Source organism: Anabrus simplex, chromosome 4, assembly GCF_040414725.1.
Source record: "Anabrus simplex isolate iqAnaSimp1 chromosome 4, ASM4041472v1, whole genome shotgun sequence".
In the NCBI taxonomy this organism is placed as follows: Eukaryota; Metazoa; Arthropoda; class Insecta; order Orthoptera; family Tettigoniidae; genus Anabrus; species Anabrus simplex.
This window is the reverse complement of record NC_090268.1, coordinates 346,716,992-346,743,434: the sequence shown is the minus strand read 5'-3', so window position 1 is coordinate 346,743,434 and position 26,443 is coordinate 346,716,992. Positions and strand designations below refer to the sequence as shown.

General features: G+C 41.3%; 1 protein-coding gene across 1 annotated transcript; it reads left to right on the top strand.

Moving 5' to 3' along the window:
- The first annotated feature begins 208 nt into the window (after window positions 1-208).
- On the top strand, window positions 209-25,269 carry fln (flightin). Its single transcript, XM_067146540.2, has 2 exons — window positions 209-365; window positions 23,976-25,269. The coding sequence occupies exon 2, from the start codon at window positions 23,984-23,986 to the stop codon at window positions 24,386-24,388; it is 405 nt and encodes a 134-aa protein (XP_067002641.1). The 5' UTR covers window positions 209-365; window positions 23,976-23,983; the 3' UTR covers window positions 24,389-25,269.
- Window positions 25,270-26,443: the final 1,174 nt, after the last annotated feature.

The window sequence follows — 26,443 nt, the reverse complement described above, 5'->3', positions numbered from 1 at the left end:
CATACTCTTAATTCAGGGAGCATTATACATGAAGTAAAAGCTGAAAAGCCTAACAGGATTCTAATTTGGTAACGTTTACACTGTCAAATTCTTTCCCCCAAGGAGCCCATGGCAAAAGGTGCTAAAGCGTCAAAACTTAGGGAATGTGTCCTTCCTGTTAGCAGAGAGTGTACTGGACGCTAGGACAAATGGTTAGTTTATCTCGGGAGGTAGGTACGTGACACGCGAAGGTGTGGCTAGTCACCGCGTCCCGGGGACGACGCCAAAGGGTGGGGGTAAAGAGGTGTTTACAGCCAAGACAAGCAAGCAGTCTTCAGTTGCCTTTCGACCCGGCACCAAGGAACATCTCCTAGAACACACTTCAGGTGAGCCTTTACTTACTCCGATCAAAGGTAAGGACACCCGAGTGGACAGGATTTGCGTGGATCGTCTTTAAAACGTCGCTTCAAAAATGTCAGCAGATAGAAGGGGAAGTTCGCTTCCGTGACTCGCACGGATTGGTGCAGGCGTTTCACGTCCGTGTTCCGTTTTCGATTCTTGGTCAGTATATGTGAAATTTGTGTTGGATAAAAACATTATAGTGAACCTCCAGTTCGCTTACTTCCCACTATTACTCGATAGTTGTCCACCAGCGTAGCGTAGCGGTTAGCACCACTAACTGACGTCTTCGGAGAATCGTGTTCGATTCCTGGTACTGCCAGAGATTTATGATTGCCAGGAGAGCTGGTGTGTTGTTCGAAAGGTACATGCAAATTATTTCCTTTCGTGGTGTGCCTGGAAAGAGCTGCACCATCTCGAGGCATATGAGGACACGAGTTTACTAGATAATTAAACATTTTTCCCAAACTATCGACATGTCAATATTAGTTATTATAAGGACATTTTCCTAATCCTTGGTCGAGGGAGCGTCTCTTCAGGATGGCTGGTTTATTCCCCGTTCAGTACGGTGGTATCTGAAGGAGTTCAGTGGAATAATTCTTTAAAAAACAAGAGTGAACTACTTTCCAAGAGCTCCATGATACCACTTCGTTTAGACACTGCCTAGCTGAGTGGCTTAGATGGCAGAGCGCTGGCCTTCTGAGCTCTTGTTGCACGGTTCGATCCCGGCTCAGTCCGGTGGTATTTAAAGGTACTCAAATACGACATCCTCCAGTCAGCAGATTTACCGACACGTCAAAGAACTCGTGCGGGACAAAATGTTGATACCTCGGCGTCTCAGAAAATAATAACTTAGTTAATGAGACGTAAATACAATAATATTATTTCACGGTCGTACTCCGTTCTAGAATCTTGGGTAGTGCTTGTGAAGTTTACGTTAGATAAAAACATTCCAATGAACCTCCAGCTCTCATAGTCTGGCTCCGTAGCTAAGTAGATAGCATGCTGGCCCTAAGTGGTCCCGAGTCATTGGTTATTTCCGCTGGCTCAGGGATTGGGTGTTTGTGTTATCTTCAGCATTGAAGTTGATCCCAGGTAGGGGCCCATCTTCACAGACGTGCAGGTTCCCATGGGCGTCAACTTGAAAGGCCTGCACCAGACCTCTCTAGAGGTGTCACACCATTAGGCCAATGCTTTCCAGTATTTCTCGATAGTTACATTGTACAGTATTTTCAAAAATTATTCTTCATATAAGTACTGGTTCATAATAAGGACATTTACTTAATTCAAGGCCCAGAGAGGAGCTGGATCAAAAGGAATAATTAATAAAAGAGTGAACCGCTTTCCAAGATAGGTATCTAAGAATCCATGATAGGTTTATACCAGTGATATGGTGAAATTTAGTTGATTTAATTGCCAGATCTGAGCCATATAAATAAATCTCTTGATCCGAAGCGGAGCTTGTGTATAAAAGAACCCCTCACTCAGGAAAAGAAAGGTTATGCGTTAAGTCTGTGGTTCGATTTCTATTTCCGTTAAATGAGACAGCAATTCTGATTAACTTTACTCATTCCCTTAATCAGTGCAGTTTGAAGATGCCAAGACAGTAATTTTTCCTGTTCTGAGCCATAGAAATACATCAGTACTTCATTAAAAAAAGGAGGCCTTATAACGGGCATTACCATTGATATCTTTATCTGAACAAAGAAGCTGTGATTTAAACGACAGTTAATCCACGAGAAGTATTTTTCACGTCGTATGGTTCGTATGGTTCCATTTAACTGAGTTAGAGGCCAGATTTGAGCTATATAAATAAATTTGTTCCTAAATGGAGTAAATATTGAGCAGATCGTGGATTTTTCTATATATCTATCAGTGTTATGTTCTGAGTAAGGAGTTATTCCTTTTGATCCAGTACCTCTATGGGCCAGGGATTAGGTAAATGTTCTTATTATAATAATTTCGTGTGTCTATTTCTAGCCGAGTGGAGCCCTTGTAAGGCAGACCCTCCGATGAGGGTGGACGATATCTGCCATGTATAGGTAAATGCGTGTTATTGTGGTGGAGGATAGTATTATGTGTGGTGTGTGAGATGCAGGAATGTTGGGGACATCACAAACACCCAGCCCCCGGGCCACTGGAATTAACCAAGTAAGGTTAAAATCCCCGATCCGGCCGGGAATCGAACCCGGAACCCTCTGAACCGAAGGCCAGTACGCTGACCATTCAGCCAACGAGTCGGACATGTTCTTATTATGAACCAGAACTGACATGAAGGATAGTGTGAAAAAGGATGTAGTAACTATCAAGAGATATTGAATATTGTGGTTATTTATATAAAATGTCAGGTATTCATTATTCTATTCTTGCTTGCAATATTTCACACATCACCTTGAATGATGCGCCAGGTTGAATAGCTCCGACTTCTGAGCTCAGGATGACGGATATATTCCCGGCTAACTACGGTGGAATTTGAAGGTGCTAAATTACGCCAGCCTCGTGTTGGCAGTGTCGGCAAATTTTCTAGCGAGTAAAATAGCTCCTCTGGGAAAAATCCTGCACCCTGGCTCACCGAAATCCATAAAAGTAGTTAGGGAAACGTAAAATCAATGAGAAGTAAATCCAGCGGTGTGTTGTTCATCAGCGCCTGTGATGCATTGAAATACTGACCCGCAACTCACGTACCCTAACAGATTTTTAAGCTCATTAGTCATTTGAGGGACTCGGAATTTTGTGGCCAAAAGAAAAGCACACTTCGTGAGAGTCAAGTTTCTTCACGTAACCTGTGTGACTGTGGTGTTGTTACTATTAGGTGTGTATTTATAATTATTTCGGGCTGGGATACGTAAAAGATATGCCTCTCGCTCAGCATAAGGTTGGTGTTGAAGTGAAGTAATTATGGACTAACTCTTCTAGGATGACCGAGTTTGATCCTCACAGTCGTCCTCATGATGCTGAGTACTCAGAGTTCGAATCCTGTGGCTAGGATTGAAATTCTCCAAGGCACAGCCGGAATTTGAATCTAGGTCAACTGGATGGGATTATTATTATTATTATTATTATTAATAATAATAATAATAAATAATAATAATAATAATAATAATAATAATAATAATAATAATACAACCCTTGCCTCGTTTCTCTGTGAGGTCAGATATGAAGTGTATCGGTGCGACGTAAAGCCCCTAGCAAAAAAAAAAAAGATATGAAGTGAGGAAGTGAGATGAATTTTCGTAGCAAGTTCTTATGACTGGATTAATAATAAACTTTCTTCAGCTTATCCCAATTATTTCTGGAGTCGCTGGAGCCACAAAGGCTCATTTTGGTTTTGTCCGGAGTTTTTACACCAGACTCCCGAATAATAATAATAATAATAATAATAATAATAATAATAATAATAATAATAATAATAATAATAATAATAATTGTTTTCCTACCGCTTTTCCCACACCTGTGGGGTCGCGGGTGCGAACTGCGTCGCAAATGTGGATTTGGCCCTGTTTTACGGCCGGATGCCCTTCCTGACGCCAACCCTATATGGAGGGATGTAATCGCTATTGCGTGTTTCTGTGGTGATTGGTAGTGTATTGTGTTGTGTGAATATGAAGAACAGTGTGTTGGGACGGACACAAACACCCAGTCCCCGAGCCTGAAGAATTAATCAGAAGCGATTAAAATCCCCGACCCGGGCGTGAATCGAACCCAGGACCCTCTGAGCCGAAGGCTGGTACGCTGACCATTCAGCCAACGATTCGGATAATAATAATAATAATAATAATAATAATAATAATAATAATAAATAATTTTATGGTTTCAAATCACGGTTTTCAGAGTAGCCTAGGTATCGGAATTTCGTCCCTCGTGTGTTCTTTTACGTGGGCGATATGACGCTAGCGTATTTGAGCACCTTCAAATATCCCCGCCAAGTTGGACTCGGAAAGTCAGTGCTTTACTGTCTGAACCATTCTTCCCAATGGGTGGAATGAATTCTAATCCACAGATCAGGACTGTGGGTACTTTAAAGTTCATTTAATGGAAGAAAGAAACAGCAAGGTTCAATCATATTCCAAATAAAGTGATGTTTCAAATCCTTCAGCAAACGCAGATGCATCCAGAGAAATAACCTAGAATATAAGTTTGCTTAATATCCAGTCTGTCTACTTACTGAAAGCCATTTCAGTGCAGTCACAATGATCCATACAGAGGGGAAGGTAAAGTCCTCTATTATCCATAATTTCGGTATTTAGTGAGAAATAGTGGTTAGCTTTATGCCCAACGATATTGCCCCTAGAAATTAACGTAGTTCTCAATTCTGTTGTATGCTCAGTATCTCTAATACCATGAGCCACTTTAAGATCGGAAAGCAAAATTCTAATTTTTGTTTTGTTTTTATTTGTTTTTTGTCTTCATTATTTTCTGTCGGTTTAAGATTGCATTATTATATACAGATTTTTGCTGCGACAGGAGAAGGCTAGTTTGTACGAAAAGTGACGGTAACTGAGTTCCAGACCTGGTATAACGGGGAACCACAGAAAAAAATATTTACATCTGTTAACGGTGAGCTTCAAGCTCCATCATCTCTCGAATGAAAGCTTACAGCTACACGACCCGTACCGGGCATCTGTTTGTTTCTTCTGCTGTCAGCCAGACAACGTACCCCTTCAGATACTTGGAACAATCGGTCTACATGTACAAAGTTATTGAAGCGTTTGGCTCCTGTTCCCAAGAGTGCAGGATTGATGTCCAGCAATGTCAGGTGGCAAGGTGCTTAGACTAGCGTGTCATATTTACTACCAAGAAAACATTTAGAAAAATAGGTTTTATTCTTATTATTACTGTTACTTCTTCTTATTCTTTCTTAATTCGCTTACACTCGAGGGTTGGCTTCTCCCTCTCCTCAAAGGCAGTGTCCTGGAGCGTCAGACTTTGGGTTTGGGATACAACTGGGGAGGAGGACCAGTACCTCGCCCAGGTGGCCTCACCCGCTATGCTCAACAGGGACCTTGTGGAGGATGGGAAGGTTGGAAGGGATAGAGAAGGAAGAGGGAAGGAAGCGGCCGTGGTCTTAAGTTAGGTAGCCTACCATCCCGGCATTTGCCTAGACGAGAAGTGGAAAACCACTTCGAGGATGGCTGAGGAGGGAATCGGACCCCCGTCTACTCAGTTGACCTCCCGACGCTATGTGGACCCCGTTCCAGCCCACATAGGCTACCACTTTTCAAATTTTGTGGCAGAACCGAGAATCGAACCCGGGCCTCCGGTGGTAGCGAGCCTCCCTCTTATCGGGTTCGATTCACGGACAGGTCAGGGATTATTTTTCCTGGATATAAGGACTGGAGCGAGGTCCACTCAGCCCACGTGAGAACAGCTAAGGAGCTATCTAACAGTGAGAAAGCCAAGAATAATGATAGAGAATTCGTCACGCTGACCAACAACGCATCACCTCGTAATATGTAGGCCTTCGGGCTGAACAGAGGTCTCTTGTTAGGCCAAGGCCAATCAAGGCTTGGTTAGTTAGTTAGTTAGTTAGTTACACCAAGAACTTCTCCGAGTTGAACGATCATAAAAATCAACAAGCCAGAAGTTGAAAACATTGTGTCACCTTGTTATATAATGGAATACAATCGTTAGCAGGATAGCGGCGTTGAAATTTGGCACGGACGTGCAAGTCCTAGTTACCGTGGACGTCACTGGTCTCAACTTTAAACTTTTACGTAAATAGAATATTGAAGTTCACATAGTTTTGTCCCTGTGGACTTGTCAACCATCATCCTTATTTATTTACTGAGCTAATAAACCGCTAATTGGAAGGTACTGAATTATATTCCTAACACTGCAATAGAATTGACCAGCCTTGTGAGATGACTTTCTTTTTACTATTTGCTTTACGTCACACCGATACAGACAGGTCTTACGGCGACGATGGGATAGGAAAGGGCTAGGAGTGGGAAGGAAGCGGCCGGGTCCTTAATGGAAGTACAGCTCCAGCATTTGCCTGGTGTGAAAATGGCAAACCACGGAAAACCATCTTCAGGACTGCCGACAGTGTGGTTCGAACCCAGTATCTCCCGAATGCAAGCTGATAGCTACGTGACCCAAACCACACAGCCACTTGCTCGGTGTGAGCTGATCTTAAAAAAACTCTTAATCTTTGTGAGATGACCAAACAGAAATAACTATTTGACTGCGACATTTTTTTGAAAGTTGTTGAAACGTTTGGCTCCTGTTCCACAGGTTGCAGGATTGATTTCTAGCAATGTTAGGTGGCAAGGTGCTTAGACTAGCGTTAGTACGTTAAAGAATTATTTTAGAAAAAATGGCATTAATAATAATAATAATAATAATAATAATAATAATAATAATAATAATAATAATAATAATAATAATGTTATTTGCTTTACGTCCCACTAACTACTTTTATGGTTTTCGGAGACGCCGAGGTGTCGGAATTTAGTTCCGCAGGAGTGCTTTTATGTGCCAGTAAATCTAACGACACGAAGCTGACGTATTTGAGCACCTTCAAATACCACCGGACTGAGCCAGGATCGAACCTGCCAAGTTGGGGTCAGAAGACCAGCGCCTCAACCGACTGAGCCATTCAACCCGGCATTATTATTATTATTATTATTATTATTATTATTATTATTATTATTATTATTATTATTATTATTATTATTATTATTATTATTATTATTATTATTATTATTATTATTACACGCTTACAAACGCGGCATATTGGACGGTTTCAATATTCGTTAATACAGTACATAAAGCTGACAGCTTTGTCATATGTCCCGGAATTGGATGGTAGCGGACTTGACTACTCCCATCTCCTTCAGGGACAATGAATATTTCTGTAGACAAAGCGGCCTTCACACTGCAAGCATTTGGAGGAATACAGTTATTTTGTGATAATTCAGTCATCTTAATAATAATCCCTACAATGCGTGCACCTACCATTTAATAAATGTCTCTACGACGAGGGTTAGAAATTAATTTTTATAGGGAAATTTCTTGGAAAGGTAGCTTTTTCTTTCGACTGAATGAGTCAACGATGTTGAGCTCTTTCAGGACGTAGACAGGAATCTTTCCCAGTTCTTGTCAGGTGCAATGGCTATTTCGCTCAAGATAATGGTTCACATAGACTATTTTACCCAAAGACGAATTATTTGTAAATTCAGTGTCACCTTGGTTTGAAACAACTCTTTGAATCCTTGGAATTTCGCCAAGAGCAAAAGAGGACTCATATAAAGGGATTTATACTTAGTGAACACGATTCCTCGAGCAGAGTCCGTTGTTGATTCACTTTCTTATCAAAATACATGGGAAACTACATTCACTTTCCCCTTCAAACTAATGAAAACTCTAGTTTATTAACTGACTTTACCCCGTTCTGATTATTCCAGTATAGTGTATATAATAACCTCGGTGTCAAATGGACAAGGAAAGTACAGTGTGTTCAGAATGCGTGCATGAGATTTATTTGTGGGCTTCGTTACGCTGAGCATGTCACACCGTCGTACACGCAGCTCGGGCGGATTTGTTTGCAAGAGCGCCACAAAGTTCATACACTTTGCTTTCTTTATATACATTTCTAAAAAAAAAAAAAAAAGTCTCAACCAGCCTATCTCCATGATCACCTCAAACTCCTCTGCAGAAACCATAACAAAAATAATCTTGCAATACCTTGCGTTTACTAAATCATTCACTGTTATCGCAGTCCAACAATGGAATCTCTTTCCAGTGGATGTCAGAGGCATGTCCACCGCAACTCACCTTTTATCAGCTTTTCTTCTTTTTTTTACGTCGCACCGACACAGATAGGTCTTATGGCGACGATGGGACAGGGAAGGGCTAGGAGTGGGAAGGAAGCAGACGTGTCCTTAATTAAGGTACAGCCCCAGCATTTGCCTGGTGTGAAAATGGGAAACCACGGAAAACCATTTTCAGGGCTGCCGACAGTGGGGTTCGAACCTCCTATCTCCCGAATACTGGACATTGGCCGCACTTAAGCGACTGCAGCTATCGAGCTCGGTTTTATCAGCTTTAAAAGTGCCCGCTCAGAAATAATAGAAAGATATGAAAGAATTATTCAGTTTTGGCCTAAAAACTCCTCCTCCTATTACCTCATCATCATTTTCCTCCTCCTTTCACGAACTGTTTTCTTCCTCTTAATTTTTCTTCTCGTCCTCTCTATAGGCCTACTGAAGACGATCTTTCGGTACATTTTTGGAATTCGTATATTTCTTATGTTCGTTTAAATAGTAAATTTACTTCTCTTAGAATAAGTTATTTCGGTACTCCTAACATGTACACTACCAGGAAATAAAACATGCAGCATCCGCAAGGACTATTTTCAGTGGTACCAGGGTATAATATGTGCATAATATGTTGTTGTGTTAATGATTCCTTCGTCACAACGACCCGCCGAGTACGTGCTCCTGTTGAACAACTGCAGCCATTTCAACGAGGCCTGCGGGAAACTGGATGGACTTATCGGCGGATTGCTGCGCATGTATCGGTGCTTTCAGCAGTCGTCTGCGAAACATTCCGACGCCCGTAGACCAGACCAGGCTCCGGAAGTCTTACTTGCACCAGGATTACGATCACATGTGCCTTTGGCCAGGCTACCATTGACACCACGACACCGCCATGCACGGTTAATCTGATGTGAAAGAGTCAACTGGAGTGGGGAATGGCGCTCTGTTGTCCTGTGTGATGAGAATAGGTTCTGTCTGTATGCAAGTGGTGGACGTACACGCGTACGGCGTAGACCTGGTGAGCGACGTATTCCAGAGTGCGTTCGCCCACGACATCCAGGTCCCACCCCAGACTTCATGGTGTGAGGGGCCATCAGTTGCAACTCGCGGAAACAGTTGGAGTTTCTGCTGGGTGACGTAACCAGTGACCGCTACATTGCACACGTTCTTGTCATTTCTTCGACAGGAAAGTGATGTGCCTTTTCAACAGGATAATGCACGTATACATACAGTTGCTGCGACGCACCGTGCTCTACGTGGTGTACAACAACTGCCCTGGCCATCAAGATCACCGGATCTCTCGCCAATTGAACACGTATGAGACATAATGAAGCGGAAACTTACGTGTCTCCAGAGCCTGCAAGAACCATTGCCGAATTGAAATAAAAGGTGCAAGATGTTTGTGACAATCTATCGCAGGATGCCATTCGGCATCTTTATGATCGTTTGCATGCGCGAATACACGCCTGCATTGGCGCCAGAGCGGGGTACACTGTGTATTGATGCGACTGTTTGGGCACCCTTTACTGCGACATGTGTGTTTCATTTGGTCTGAATTTGTAATCATATACTCAAGCAATGATGAACTACCTGTCACATCGCTTGTGTATAAAATGACCTTGTCCTCGATGATGCTGCATGTTTTTTTAATTGTATATTGTAACATTTAATATTCTTATGTGTATATATTATAGAGAGCCTCCGTGGCTCAGGCTGCAGCGCGCTGCCCTCTCACCGCACGGTTCAGTGGTTCAAATCCCGGTCAATCCATGTGAGATTTGTGCTGGACAAAGCGGAGGCGGGACAAGTTTTTCTCCGGGTACTCCGGGTTTCCCTATCATCTTTCATTCCAGCAACACTCTCCAATATCATTTCATTTCATCTGTCATTCATTAATCATTGCCCTAGAGAAGTGCGACAGGCTTCGGCAGCCGGCACAATTCCTATCCTCGCCGCTAGATGGGGGCTTCATTCATTCCATTCCTGACCCGGTCGAATGACTGGAAACAGGCTGTGGATTTTCATTTTCATGTGTATATGTTATAAATGAGATTATGTTTTAACATCACTAGGTTAGATTATTTTATTATTATTATTATTAAATTTACTTTTTACCTCCTTAATATTATTGTTATTAATATCGTTGTTCGTATTATTTAAATGCAGTTTGTACTAAGGAATGATCAGATGTGTTTTACTCCGGCGCGCGGTGTTTTTACTATGGCGAGCAGCCTCGTTTGCAGTGTCGACGTCTGTAGGGGTGGTAAACCATACAACAGTAACATAGACAGTTTTAAGACGTTCATTACTCACCTTTTTGGTATCTCGTTAGGAAATTGTTCATCACAAGCTATAGTTGACATTGAGGAATACCGGCAATTTCCTGACGAATATTATGTTTCATTTCTTGTGTAGTGAGCGGGTTTGTCATGTACATGGAATTGTTTAAATCGGGTCACCGAGGGCGCCACAAATCCCTACTAATAACTCTGTTCTCTGGAAACACTTTGTGAATTTATCACATGGAATTATTCGCAGTGTGACTAGTGGCAGAGTTCTATTGAAAAAGTGCAAAATCACGCTCCCTGTTGGTTAATTATTTGAAAAAGCGGTTTATTATGGTATTTACATAACAGAATCAACAGTAGTCTCCAAAAACTGATGCTATGATTCTTTCATCACTGATGGCACATCATGCTCCGATTTTTGCGCCATGGAGGGACACATCATGTATGAACATAATATGCATGTATCGAGAAATGGAAAAAAAAATCCAAAGAAAAGCAGCTCGATTTGTTCTGGTTGATTCCGACAAAAGAGTAGCGTTGCGAAAATTATTTCAAAGTTTGGGCTGGGAAGACTTGGGAGAAAGGAGACGAGCTGGTCGAGTAAGTGGTATGTTCCGAGCTGTCAGTGGAGAGATGGCGTGGAATGACATTAGTAAACGAGTAAGTTTGAGTGGTGTTATTAAAAGTAGGAAGAATCACAATATGAAGATAAAGTTGGAATTCAAGATGACAAATTTGGGCAAGTATTCGTTAATGGGAAGAGGGATTAGGGATTGGAATAATTTACCAAGGGAGATGTTCAATAAATTTCCAAATTCTTTGCAATTATGTAAGAAAGAATTAGGTGAACAACAGTTAGGGAATCTGTCACCCGGACGATCAGTGGTGATTTGATTGATTGATTGATTGATTGATTGATTGATTGATTGATTGATTGATTGATTGATTGATTGATTGATTGATTGATTGATTGATTGATTGATTGATTGATTGATTGATTGATTGAAGTCAGGTTTAACAACACTGCAGTAACGGTTGTTTTCTGTACACAAAATCCGTAGTTGCAGCCAGGCGTCGTCCCAGAAGAATACTAAATGTTGTTCTGTTTGTCCATTGTACACATTTTCTAGACTCCACTCATAAAATGTGCACTTACATAAAGGGTCGCCCGGTTGAAGAGCATGTGCCACAGTTATTTCATACGGCTTCAAGTGTTATAATTTAGTAGTCTTTTGCACAGATCCATATGAAATCCCATTTTCATAAGACGACGAAGTGATATTTAGACATAATTTTTCCAAACGATGACCAACTTTTCTTCGATGAGAACCCTATGCTGCTTTATTGATTTCTTAGGCTAAATACTTCCAGTTTTCTGAAATTTAATATAGCGATTATGAACTGTTCTACTGCTTGGAAAGTCTACATCCAGGAATCTTTCTTGAAACCCTCTTTGAACATCCCGAGCAGACTGAGTACCATGTGTGAATCGTACATAAAGACACACTGTGCCGTTGAAAACGCACGAGTCATTATACCCTTTAAGAAATGAACAAAACGCACACACATTTGGGAACACCTGGAAAAAGACTGCGACATCAGACACGTGTGCAAGGTCAGTTATCAGGGGTGCGCGCGCACACAAAACAAAAGGACGCAGTCAGGGAACAAAACATGTGATGGCATACCGCGCCATCCCCTTCTGGCGAGCGGTGAACGAGCAGGGAACTTGCCTATACGAAAAACAACGCGCGCGTCGGAGTAAAACATATCTGATCACTAGATCTCTGAGTTTTAGGTGCCAACATTTTTATTTTAGGTGCCTAAAATAGGCTCTCAAATGTGAAAAAATACCATTTTTATTTTGATAAATTGATAATATCTCTTTATGGGGAAATATAAAAATAGTTCACTCACCTCTTCGCTACAAACGTCATAGAATACACTGTAATTTTACCATCTGATGTAAAGTGGGGAAACTCCTGTAAACTTTTAATTAAAGACGACCTGGAAGCTGACTCTTTCTTGCATATGGCCCGGGGGCTGGGCGTATGTGTTGTCTTCATAATCATTTCATCCTCATCACGACGCGCAGGTCGCCCACAGGAGTCAAATAGGAAGACCTGCACCTGGCGAGCCGAACCCGTCCTGGGATATCCCGGCACTAAAAGCCATACGACATTTCATTTTTCATCAGGTCAGTGCACGCTCGTGACGCAGACTACGGGAGGTTCTTAAGGACTTCCGGGAAGTGTGGTGTACAGCTTCCGGATTTTAAAATTTTGTTTGAAAACTATTTGAAGAATATACTGTTTAAGATACTTACGTGCGCGTAGAGGCGTACGGCTGTGAGCTTGCATCCGGGAGATAGTAGGTTCGAATCCCACTATCGGCAGCCCTGAAGATGGTTTTCCGTGGTTTCCCATTTTCACACCAGGCAAATGCTGGGGCTGTACCTTAATTAAGGCCACGGCCGATTCCTTCCAACTCCTAGGCCTTTCCCATCCCATCGTCGCCATAAGACCTATCTGTGTCGGTGCGACGTAAAGCCCCTAGCAAAAAAAAAAAAAAAAAAGATACTTACGAGTCGGTAAATATTTTAGTTTCTTGGAATAAATTCAGAGCCGGTTTCCTTTTTTTCATCTCGAATGAGCAGAGAAATCTTTGGCAGCAAAGCGCTGTGGTGTATATGAAATCAGGTGCTTCTATATTGTCACCAATAATGTATCTTACTGGTATAAGGTTCGGTAATATTTAATTTGAGGATATTAGCATCCATGTTTTAGTTTCGAATCTGAAATGTGAGGATATCTAAAACTAAGTGCTACATATTTGATACAAATAGGTTGACCCCGATTCATCATACCAACTTAATAGTTAAAAGCCGACGTTTGTATTAGAAATCATGAACATGACATACATTGATGACATACATACTCTTCTCTACGGTTACTTTCCATCTCTCAAATTTCGAGAATTTAACACATGAAATTAAAAACATTACAACAATGCCTGTAACTCCAACATCAACCAGCAGGAATACAATTAATACCTAAGCCCTTGCATTGAAAAAAGTAGTATATATTAAGCGAGGTAGCCTATTACCATTTCAGTTAAAAAATCTGGACATCCCAGTACTAACACAGTGCGCTCTATCAGAAATCTATGAAATCATAGGAATGAACTTGTATTTCCGAACAAATACAATCTTTTCAAGAGAGAACAGAAGACGTAGGTATCGTCACCGTGCAACACAGTGGAATACTTTCGTTCTGTTAGGAAATTGCTATCACCTGTTCGTTTTGTTTCATAGTCTTCGTTTTCGAAGTGTTTGATGTCATTGCATCAAATGTTATTACAGCTGCTGGAATTAACAACCAGCAGACATATCGAAGTTGTCTCCGGTAAACTTGAGGACCTATACAAAATGCGCAATGGTAGTTTGCTGCTGAAGACGCGCACCACAACTCAGGCTGATCGATTGCTCAAGTGGAACCATTTTGGCGAAATCCCCGTGAAAGTGGAAGAGCGCAAATCTTAGAATCTGATTCGCTGAGTAATCTTCCACCGCAACCGGGTCTTTAACACTGACGGTGAGCTGATGGAAGACATGAAGAATCGTGGTATGACATATGTCAGGTGCATTACAAGCAAAGTGAACGGCGAAGACGTTGCCACTGGTACTTTCATTGTCTTCTTTAAGTTGTCAGTGTTACCAGAGGAAGTTAAGGTAAGAAACTACCGTTGCGATGCGATGCCGTTCATCCCGCTTCCCACGCGGTGCTATAAGTGCCAAAAGATCGGACACATGGTATCTCGTTGCCGAATCAGTCTATGTGTGGTACATGTGGAAATGAAACTCACGACGCAGAGCAGTGCACACCTCAAGACAGGTGCACTAACTGACCTGGTCTTTATTCTCCTTGAGATAAAGCTGTCCTGTCTATCTCAGTGAGAAGAAAATCCAGGAGATTGTGACCCTGTATGGCCTTTCATACCACTAAGTTTAATTCCTTGAATGCATCTGCCAAGACATTAGCCTCTAGCATTATAGCACAGAGTTTGTTGTTTCTTTCTGCAACACCCGTGAATATCGCTGCGCCCAAGGCGACAGTTTCTGTGGAGAAACTTTGTGAACTTCTCTCATGCAATTATTCGCAGTGTGAGCAGTGGCAGTGTCCTGTTTCGATTAATTCTCTTTAAAAGGGGATAAATGTGATATCTACATACAATCAACAGTTCAGTGATTAATCAACTTCCTTCACTGGAGCAATGCTTGTTGTCTCAGAGAAAGTATCATAATTTACTATTTACTTCATTAGTATAGCTACTTACACCAAAATCCTATCAAATGCTTTAGACAGGAACTTCTCTCATGCAATTATTCGCAGTGTGAGCAGTGGCAGTGTCCTGTTTCGATTAATTCTCTTTAAAAGGGGATAAATGTGATATCTACATACAATCAACAGTTCAGTGATTAATCAACTTCCTTCACTGGAGCAATGCTTGTTGTCTCAGAGAAAGTATCATAATTTACTATTTACTTCATTAGTATAGCTACTTACACCAAAATCCTATCAAATGCTTTAGACAGGTCAATCGCGATACAGTCCATTTGACCTCCTGAATCCAAGAGATCTGCTATATCTTGCTGGAATCCTACAAGTTGAGCTTTAGTGGAATAACCTTTCCTAAAACCGAACTGCCTTCTATCGAACCAGTTATTAATTTCACAAACATGACATGTCCAATATAATCAGAAAGAATGCCTTCCCAAAGCTTACATACAATGCATGTCAAACTTACTGGCCTGTAATTTTCAGCTTTATGTCTATCACCCTTTCCTTTATACACAGGGGCTACTATAGCAACTCTCCATTCATCTGGTATAGCTCCTCCGACTGAACAATAATCAAATAAGTACTTCAGATATGGTACTATATCCCAACCCATTGTCTTCAGTATATCCCCAGAGATCTTATCAATTCCAGCTGCTTTTCAACTTTTTTATCTTATTGTAAATGTCATTGTTATCATATGTAAATTTTAATACTTCTTTAGCCTTAGTCTCCTCCTCTATCTGGACATTATCCTTGTCACCAACAATCTTTACATACTGCTCACTGAAGATCCTCACATACACACTCCCATTGTTTATTAATTATTCCTGGAATGTCCTTCTTGGAACCTGTTTCTGCCTTAAAATATTATAATACCCTTCCATTTTTCACTAAAATTTGTATGACTGCCAATTATGCTTGCCATCATGTTATCCTTAGCTGCCTTCTTTGCTAGATTCAATTTTCTAGTAAGTTCCTTCATTTTCTCCTTACTTCCACAGCCATTTCTAACTCTATTTCTTTCCAGTCTGCACCTCCTTCTTAGTCTCTTTATTTCTCTATTATAATAAGGTGGGTCTAGTATTTCATGGTTTTCAAATGATTGTAAAACAATGAAAGCAGTTTAATTTAAAAATACAATAACCCCAGGTTAATTATGACGGTTAGTTGTTTGCTGTTACGTTGGTATTAAAGACACTTGGTGAAATACGGATACCGTTAGATTGTCCTTGACAAGAACAGTTCGTTTGCTGAAGGGTGAGGGCATGTGGAAGGACAAGAAAGAGCAAGGCGAAAATTATCTCTTTCGTTTTCTTTAACTCCGATCTGACGACACGAAATGATTAATAGGACAAGAAAAATAATTTCAGAGGGGCAGTTTACAGAAACTTCAATCACGTGTTCGCACGCATTATATGTACAGAAAAGTAACAAAAGCGGACTCACAAGCTTGATTTTAAGCCATAAACCAACACTTCATGGGAAATGTGAGAGCAATATTCCGAATAATATCCAATTCTTTTTTTTTTTTTTAATAGAAAGGTGCCGGTTGTGCATACCGTTGCGTACCGCCACAAAAGAAATCACAACACGGAATTCGTCAACACACACTTCTCAAGTTTCAAACCAATAACCTATTGCCAGAAGTACTATGTAAGCACAAGATCAAAATTTCCCTGTCATAAAGATAGCTCACTAAATCCCTTGGTACAGGCATAGCCAAAGGTCTTTGGATATAATACAGATTGCCTCGTCCAAAATCGGCCAATGACAGTGTTGTCATTTTATGACGTAGGTGAGCCTTCTTACGTTTGGAACTAGCGTGCATCCAAGTGGATCGCTGCGAACAATAAACACTGACAAAATAGTTCGAAGAAAATAATTAGTAATCAGCAGAATTGAATATTTTTCTGAATTTAGCTTTCATGTGAGACAAGAGATCAGGAAGGATTCTTTGAGCTGCTGAAACCAATCGAAACGAAGATAACGAAAACTGCTATTTGAATGGCTCTTACACTTGTTTACAGGTGTTCATGTATGTCTACCGTCCGCCTTCGTAAAGTAACGGTTAGCACTATTAGCTGCCATCCTCGATGGTCCGGGCTCGATTCCCGGTACTGCCAGAGATTTAAAAGTGGCAGAAGGGCTGATAAGTTGTTAAATGGAACATGCTGCTCACCTCCATCAGGGGAGTGCCTGAAAAGAGCTGCATCACCTCGGATACGAGTTTACGTTTATTTCTCGTATGCCTACCCTTAATCCTGATACGGGGTCAGCGATGAGGCGAGATGAAGTTATATGGCATGATTTTACAGCCAGATGCCCTTCCTGACGCCAACTCAGTTAAGGAGCTAATGAAGGTAAAATTAGTGAATGAAATTGTGCCGGTCCCGTGGTGTAGGGGTAGCGTGCCTGCCTCTTACCCGGAGGCCCCGGGTTCGATTACCGGCCAGGTCAGGGATTTTTAGCTGGACCTGAGGGCTGGTTCGAGGTCCACTCAGCCTACGTGATTAGAATTGAGGAGCTATCTGACGGTGAGATAGCGGCCCCGGTCTAGAAAGCCAAGAATAACGGCCGAGAGGATTCGTCGTGCTGACCACACGACACCTCGTAATCTGAAGGCCTTCGGGCTGAGCAGCGGTCGCTTGGTAGGCCAAGGCCCTTCAAGGGCTGTAGTGCCATGGGTTTGGTTTTGGTTTGGAATGAAATTGTGTAAGGAGGTGGAAGGTTCTGTCCCAGCATTTGCCTGGAAGTGAAAATGGGAAACTATAGAAATCCATGCTCAGGACAACCGACGCACAGTGGAAAATTTAAGAAATTTAGCGGCGCAAAAATCATTTTTCAAACTGATTCGACCTTAAAATCACAATACATTTCGTTAGCATATTCATAACAATAATAATAATAATAATAATAATAATAATAATAATAATAATAATAATGCCATTGACCCGCCTGATCGGCTGTGAGCTGAAGCGTGCATTTGTGGTTTGCTGCACTGGCGGAAATCCTCGGCGCCTAGGCGCCCAACCTAGTGTCACATCCCTCAGTTTAAACACGTTGCTCATCTCAGTAGACAAGGCCTTCTCCGAATATTCTTAATGTAATAACGTGAACAGGTATCAGGTTTAGTAGACCTACTGTACGGTGGTCTCATTGAGTAAGATGTCACTCCAGCAGGGGCGGCCGTACCTTATGTGCTGAAGTGCTGCAGCACATTGCCTAATAAATTACCTACTTTAAAAATATTATCCACAATCAAATACAGTGCATTGAAAAAGACGTCAGCCAAAGAATAGGAAATTATTCAACTCCCCTCACAACCAGGTGCGCTCCACGCCGGATGGCTGAGCGATCACAGCTTAGCGAGAATTTCTAAGCTTTTAGCCAGAAACCAGGAACTCTTCCTTTTACGTATGCGTGCCCAACTTTTTCGATAGGCTGTGGAAACAACCGCCAAGACATCACTTCACAGCGATTCTTCATTCGACCACAGAGAGGCAGCACTTGCATTACGACCTATATGAGAACGTGGTAGGTGGCACCCTCTGGACTCGGCGGTAGTATTTAAGGGGGGATCGCTCAAAGCAAACGGGAAAACAAAATACTGTAGAGCTGTTCCCGCCAGGTCTTTTAATACCAAAGAGGATAGAATACTACCAACTTGCCTATTCCATAGCCACATTTGCAAATCATTTAACTATAGAAATTGTACCTTTTATGTTGTCAAAATAAGGACACGATATTGTGATTTTCTTTAATTAAAATGTTTATAAATGTCACTATAAAACATAACATGCAATTTCGCAATTTCATTTCAATGATGTTGGTAACATTGGGAAGTTCTGTTTTTGCGCGCTCACACCAAGTGTTTGAGTTCGTGAATATTTTGCCATTGCGGGTGTTATTGTGTGTTTAATTATATAGTTTTATAGTTTTTTTATGAGGAATGTGTATATGTGTTGGGGTTGTTTGCGTGTTTGTTCAGTGTGGAAAACTCAGTGGAAAGCTTCTTAAAATCCACATACCGGTATGTTTCTAAATATTTTTATTTTTTCAAGTGGGGATGGGTTACAGCACACAACTGATTTTTGCACCACCCGCCACTGCACTCCAGTACATATATTTAGCTCAGAAGCAATTAGCAAACAAGGAAATTCCATTTTCCCCGCGTTTAACATCGCTCTAACACGTCGAAGTTTTTCGGCGACGCAAGGCTGGAAAAGGGCTATGATTGGGAAGGTAGCGGCCGTAGCTTTAATTAAGGTACCGGAACAGCCCAGCATTTAACCATTTTCAGGGCAAATTGCATGTTAACTCTCTCCCAGTTCCAATTGATTGCTTGAGTTCATCCTTGACGGATCCTGTTACAATCCCCTTCCCCTTTCACCACCAATGAATTTCAACAGATTGGTCACACATGTAGTACTGTTGTGAGCCCCTAATAAGACACGCACTCTCAACGCTGTTGTTATAGTTCTCTCAATTTCCTCGTTAACGACCGGCGACTCAAACGTTAAGCAGTAGAATCCCCACCCCCCCCGGACAGTAACCAGATTTATGACTGTGTACAGTCACCTCTGTTGTAACCAACAGTAGATGGTTCTTGACCAATCCTTTGTCAGTGACAGTCCACGTGGAGCCCTTCAAAAGCGTGCCGGTCCTGAAGCCGACTTGCTTGTCAGGTCTCCAGTGTTGCACAGCTGCCACAGTTCTGTCCAGTCTTGCTGCTCGTTCTCGGCGACTATATAGTTAAAAATCTCAATTTGGGGAAATCCTGGCATCCCACCGGACAAGGAATGTAAACACAGCCATCCAGCTAGGCTTCAAAAGCGTGCTGGCCGTCAACGATGAAATTACAGGAACTTTAGCAGACGCGTGGTTACGATGCGGTCGGAGAAAAATGGACTGCGTCACACTTACGCCTCGCTCGTTTCAAGCCTCTCACCGGAAAACTATCACGATGAGGTGACCTGTAGTATACCCAAAGACCTTGGACTTGGCCTACATATATACCACCCACGTAGCCAGAGTAATGCAGAATAAAACGGCAGAAAAGTGTGAGCCATTGTATCATCAGACTCCACTGACACACCCTATTTTATTTTGAGGAAGATAAAATACAAGCTAGAATACTCTATCACTGAAAATGTATGCCCAGAACTGTGTGGAAATTGTATTAGCCTAACATTTTGTACATATGTACCGGAATAGAAAGACTGGACGTGATATAATAAAATACCGGTACCCTTTCTAACATTTATTGCCTACTGTATGAACCCCCTTGATCGAGTATATGAATATGATCCAGAAGATTCAAGTTCCTAGCATCCGTGATTATGGAAATGAGACTCCCATTCACAGCGAACAAATGATTTTTACAAGTTGCTTTACGTCGCCCCGACACAGACAGATCATATGGCGACAAAGGGATAGGAAAGAGCTAGAAGTGGGAAGGAAGCGGCCGTGGCCTTACTTAAAGTACAGCCCCAGTATTTGCCTAGTGTGAAATCGGGAAACCACGGAAAATCATCTTCAGGGCTGCCGACAGTAGGGTTCGAACCCACTATCTCCCGAATGCAAGCTCACAGCTGAGCACCCCTAACCGCACGGACAACTCGCTCGGTGAAAACACGATGTTCTACTTCTAGTACGATCGTGAGTGGGATTGCAACTTATCTTGGATATTGTTGTGTTACCTGAGGCCTTCAGTATTGTCCCGCTGGGAATCGATCTCGATCTAGCTACTACGCTACCCTACAGACCCCGACGGTGGGCATTTCTTATATCACACATGACACTTGTACTGATGAAGTTTACGACTGATATTTTTTTGTTACTGAAACATTTTATTGTAGGTAGGTAGTGTTTTTATTGAATATTTCAATACCGTTTACGAACTAATTAAAAGTAGGTTCAGTTAATCCTGAGTAAAGTATTCAGTTTTGGCCTAAACTGGTCAAAGTAAACAGGTGAGTTTCTCACAGAATTTTATTAGGCCTATGCGGTATTAAGTATCTTACATAGAGGCTGTCAGGCCGAGGTGGTAAAAGCGTGCTCCGTTCGCCAGAAAGGACGTAGGTTCGATTCCCCGCCAGGAAGATGAAAAATTTAAGAAACGAGATTTCCACTTTTGGAGGGGTACATGGCCCTGTGGTTCACTCACAAGGGGGCATTCCCTACTCGTCACCACCGATTTCGCTCAAATTTATAGAACATGCAGGGCTTGGCTAGAAATGAAAGTACCCGAAGTGGGAACTCCAGATGACCAAGCGTATAGAAAACGAGAATAAAAATAAAAATGTTGACGCGGCTCTCACACCGTATAAGCCACTTACGTTAGTGCGCACGTCGAGCAGTAGTTGGCGTAGCGGTAAGAGCTCGGAATGGTAATTCGATGGTCGTGGGTTCGACTCCCCGTGTGGAGATTGTTTTTTTCAATTGCGCAAAGAGGTGAATAATTCATTTCATTTATTTATTTATTTACTTATTTTTACGCAAAAGGCATAAAAAAGGTAAAAATGGGATTTCATTGTCAGACTTTCTTCTACCTGCGCCAAGAATCTATAGTTTGTGTACAGCCGCTAGGAGCAACCTTCCCTTGTCAGGTGTAAACGAATCTTACAGCGAAACAATTATTCACGTTTATGGCACATTCCTTAAAAAGGGGAGATAGCCAATAAACGAGAAAAAAAGAATTTCTGTTTGAACACCACGGGGAAGTTCGCAACTCCAAATTTTTTACAATTATGCGCTCATAAAAAAATTACGTCCTATATGCCTTTTCCATATCTTCTTCTTCTTCTTCATAATCTGTTTACCCTCCAAGGTCGGTTTTTCCCTCGGACTCAGCGAGGGATCCCACCTCTACCGCCTCAAGGGCAGCGTCCCGGAGTTTAAGACTTTGGGTCGGGGGATACAACTGGGGAGAATGACCAGTACCACGCCGAGGCAGCCTCACCTGCTATGCTGAACAGGGGCCTTATGGACGGATGGGAAGATTGGATGGGATAGGCAAGGAAGAGGGAAGGAAGCGGCCGTGGCCTTAAGTGAGGTACCATCCCAGCATTTGCCTAGAGGAGAAGTGGGAAACCACAGAAAACCACTTCCAAGATGGCTGAGGTGGGACTCGAACCCTCCTCTACTCAGTTGACCTCCTGAGGCTGAGTGGACCCCGTTCCAGCCCTCATACCACTTTTCAAATTTCGTGGCAGAGCCGGGAATCGAACCCGGACCTCCAGGGGTGGCAGCTAATCACGCTAACCACTACACCACAGAGGCGGACTTTTGCATATAATAAATAAATAAAATAAAATAAATGCATAATGTAAACATTGAGAATATTCTCCACACGGAGAGTCGAATCCACGACAATTGAATAACTAGTCCAAGCTCTTACCGCTACCCCAACTACTGCTCGGCGTGCGCACTAACGTACGTGGCTTATACGGTGCGAAAGCCGCGTCAACATTTTTATTTTTATTTTCTGTACGCTTGGCCATCTGGGGTTCCCACTTTGGGTACTTTCATTTCTAGCCAAGCCCTGCATGTTCTATAAATTTGAGCGAAATCGATGGTGACGATTAGGTAATGCCCCCTTGTCAGCCTACACCAAAATGAGTACCAGGTTAATTCCTGCGGGCAAAGACGGAAGAGCGTAGGGCTAACCTCTCTACCCCATGAAGTGTCGAGGTTACAGATAGTGGAAGCCTATTTTAGACTACTGTATAATTATGAAACAATTGCAGGTATCAACATAATTATTCCACACATTTCAATAACAAGAACATTCTATCAATATGTGGACAAAAATCAACTTCCCATTTTATGCCCACCTAAGCTGTAGTGAGTGACTGAATGGGTGGCTATATTTCTAGAAAATACAACTCAGAGAATTAGAGTAGGCAAAGCTTTATCTGACCCTGTAATAATTAAGAGGTGAATTCCTCAAGGCAGTATTATTGGACCTTTATATTTTCTTATATATATCAATGATATGTGTAAAGAAGTGGAATCAGAGATAAGGCTGTTTGCAGATGATGTTATTCTATACAGAGTAATAAATAAGTTACAAGATTGTGAGCGGCTGCAGGGTGACCTCGATAGTGTTGTGAGATGGACAGTGGACAATGGTATGATGATAAACGGGGTTAAAAGTCAGGTTGTGAGTTTCACAAATAGGAAAAGTCCTCTCAGTTTTAATTACTGTGTTGATGGGGTGAAAGTTCCTTTTGGGGGTCATTGTAAGTACCTAGGTGTTAATATAAGAAAAGACCTTCATTGGGGTAATCACATAAATATGATTGTTAATAAAGGGTACAGATCTCTGCACATGGTTATGAGGGTATTTAGGGGTTGTAGTAAGGATGTAAAGGAGAGGGCATATAAGTCTCTGGTAAGACCCCAACTAGAGTATGGTTCCAGTGTATGGGACCCTCACCAGGATTACTTGATTCAAGAACTGGAAAAAATCCAAAGAAAAGCAGCTTGATTTGTTCTGGGTGATTTCCGACAAAAGAGTAGCGTTACAAAGATGTTGCAAAGTTTGGGCTGGGAAGATTTGGGAGAAAGGAGACGAGCTGCTCAGTTAAATGGTATGTTCCAAGCTATCAGAGGAGAGATGGCGTGGGAGGACATCAGTAGACGAATAAATTTGAGTGGTGTCTTTAAAAGTAGGAAAGATCACAATATGAAGATAAAGTTGGAATTCAAGAGGACACATTGGGGCAAATATTCGTTTATAGGAAGGGGAGTTAGGGAATGGAATAAATTACCAATAATTTTCCAATTTCTTTGCAATCATTTAAGAAAAGGCTAGGTAAACAACAGATAGGGAACCTGCCAGCTGGGCGACTGCCCTAAATGCAGATCAGTAGTGATTGATTGATACTTGCTTAGCACTGCAGACTCAAAATATTCAGCTACTGTTGACTGGGGTTAGTAGCACAAGGGTAAATATAATCAAAATGTAGCATGAATGTACCAAAAACATGTTTAGAAATAGATTCACGAGTTTATTATAAAACAAGAGAAATTTGTCTGGAATTGAGAGGGGGGTGGAGGAGTTTCCAAAATTTATTGCATAAATAGCTAGTTTTGGACCGTAGTCACTTCAATCAGCGGTATACAAAACTGAAGGAATCCTTTTGAAAGACCCTACATTTTCACTTCTCCTAGCGCATGATTAATTTTAACATTCTATTTTTCAGCGGAGAAAATGGCTGAGGAACCCCCACCAGCGGAGCCTGCAGCAGCCCCTGCGGTACCTCCCACCCAGGCGGCAGCCAGCAAAACAAGGGACCCCAACCGTCCTCTGACATTCCGGTACTGGAGCCGACCTACTTACCTACAGTACAAGATGCTGTACGACTACCGCCATAACTACTACGACGATGTCATCGACTACCTGGACAGGCGATCTCGTGGCTACAGCAGGGACATCCCACGACCACAGGAATGGGCAGAGCGCGCTCTGCGTACTAGGCTGTCCTCCAGCAGTGAGAGCCAGAACAGAATGAAGAAGGACATCGAACTGTTGAGCAATATTCGCACCAGCGCTTACAGCTACCAGTATCATAAGTGGGACTACCTAGTGAGGCGGTACCCAGCCCTCACCCTGTGAGCAACTTCCACGAACAGCACCCATTTTATCTGAAGAGTAATCGCTTGGAGATATTAAAACCTTTCTTCCTCCTCTCACATATGAGCATACGCCATATAAATGTTTCAGTGTAAAAGAACAAAAACTTTACTTTTCTGAGTTAAATCAAACTCTTATGAGAAATGTCATACTCTTCAGGTAAAATGTAATTGTCTATTTGGAATTAGCACATTACAACTTCAAGCTAATAACACTGTAAATTGTTTCTGTTGTAAAAATGTTGACAGAAAATCAAGTGGTTAAGTTGAAGTGGAAAAAATGAAGATGTATCCTCAAAATATTAAAAAAATATATAATGAAAGCTGAAGAAGCCTGTCTTCTTTTGTATTCCTAAAAAAGATAGGACAGGGTAGGAGAGAAATAATTGCTTGGAGCTCATACGTCTGGAATATCTTAAAGCAATAAACAATCTTGATGCTATTGCAGTGATAGCTCTGGTAAAACAAGATTACATGTAATTAGTATTGGTACGAATAACAGACATATCCTGCACATAGCAGACTGCCATTACTGTATACTGATAGTACTGTCATAGCATTTGCACTTCCCAGAGTGAAATACACTCAGTAATGCATGCATACAAGAGACCAATGTGAGTCTGGTATCATTTAAACGGATAAACCTGAATAAAAAGACATATATATAGATAGCACGTGTAACAAAAATTTTAAACAAACTATTTAGAAATAGCCAATTTATTGTAGCTTATATTAATGAGATTGGGATTAGAATAGTGTTGTAATTGCTTTAAGTTTTTTTTTTTATAAATCCATTCATTGATATTTCCACATCATCAATTTATTATCATTTTACATTTAAGAAATAAACTTCCTCCCATTAAGTATGTGGCTTTTTTATTTTTACTTTTTAAAATACCTGATTTTTCATTTTCACTCAACACACAATGTTATTCCTACTTACCTGTTTTTTTTTCTTATTCTTATAACCTCTGCAATGACATTATTAGAGAATAAAACCAGTAACCATAATTAGTCATATAATACTCCCCAGTTAACACTGAAAATTCACATTTTACAGGAATAGTTTTATTTCTTTACCACTTTCTGGCTTAGGATTTGTTGTAGTAGGCCTAATCCTGAAGACACTGTGATAAATATGCTGTTATGTTTCTCACATTAAGTAAAAAAAACAGAAGTTTTGCTCAAAATTAGATTTTGGGTATCACAACAAAATCAAATCAATCAGTTAATCAAGCAGTCACCACTGATCTGTATTTAGGGATGTCACCCAGGTGGGAGATTCCCTATCAGTTGTTTATCTAGTCACTTCTTATAGGATTTCAAGAAAGTTGAAAATTTATCGAACATCTCCTTTGGTAAATTATCCCAATCCCTCATTGCTCTTCCTGTAAATGAACATTTGCCCTAAACCGACAGCTCAGAACATACTGCTTAGTCGAGCACTCATCTTCTTTCCCAAGTCTTCCCATCCCAAACTTAGCAATATTTTCTTAACGCTATTCTTTTGTTGGAAATCACCCAGAACAAATTGAGGATCTTTTCCAGTTCTTGAATCTTGGTGAGGATCCTATACATTTGAACCATACTCTAATTGGGTTCTTATCAGTGACCTATATGGCCTCTCCTTTACATCCTTACTACAACCCCTAAATACTCCCATAAGCATATGAAGAGATCTGTAACCTTTATTTACAGCTTTGTATATGTGACTACACCTAGGTACTTACAGTAATCCCCATGAGGTACTTTCACTCCGTGGTTCTAGGGACTGCAGATGCACACCACAAAGAAAGTCTTCTGCATAGCCGCAGTGGCATTTCTAATACTGGTAATAATAATTATATATAAAACGCTAATATGTACCTATGTTTCACAAAACTCAAGCTCTTAAACCACAGGGAGTTAAAAGGTGTGGTTTTGTACAACAAAATCTTCCAAATCATTTCAATAGTACAGGAAAGATCTAGCATTTCCTGAAAAGTTAACAGAAATATATTTATTTTCAAAATCAAATCATTAAATAATCACTCCAATA

What these genes read in the sequence shown, in the direction of transcription:
- fln (XM_067146540.2), top strand. Translation starts at nt 23,984, where the DNA reads ATGGCTGAGGAACCCCCACCAGCGGAGCCTGCAGCAGCCCCTGCGGTA.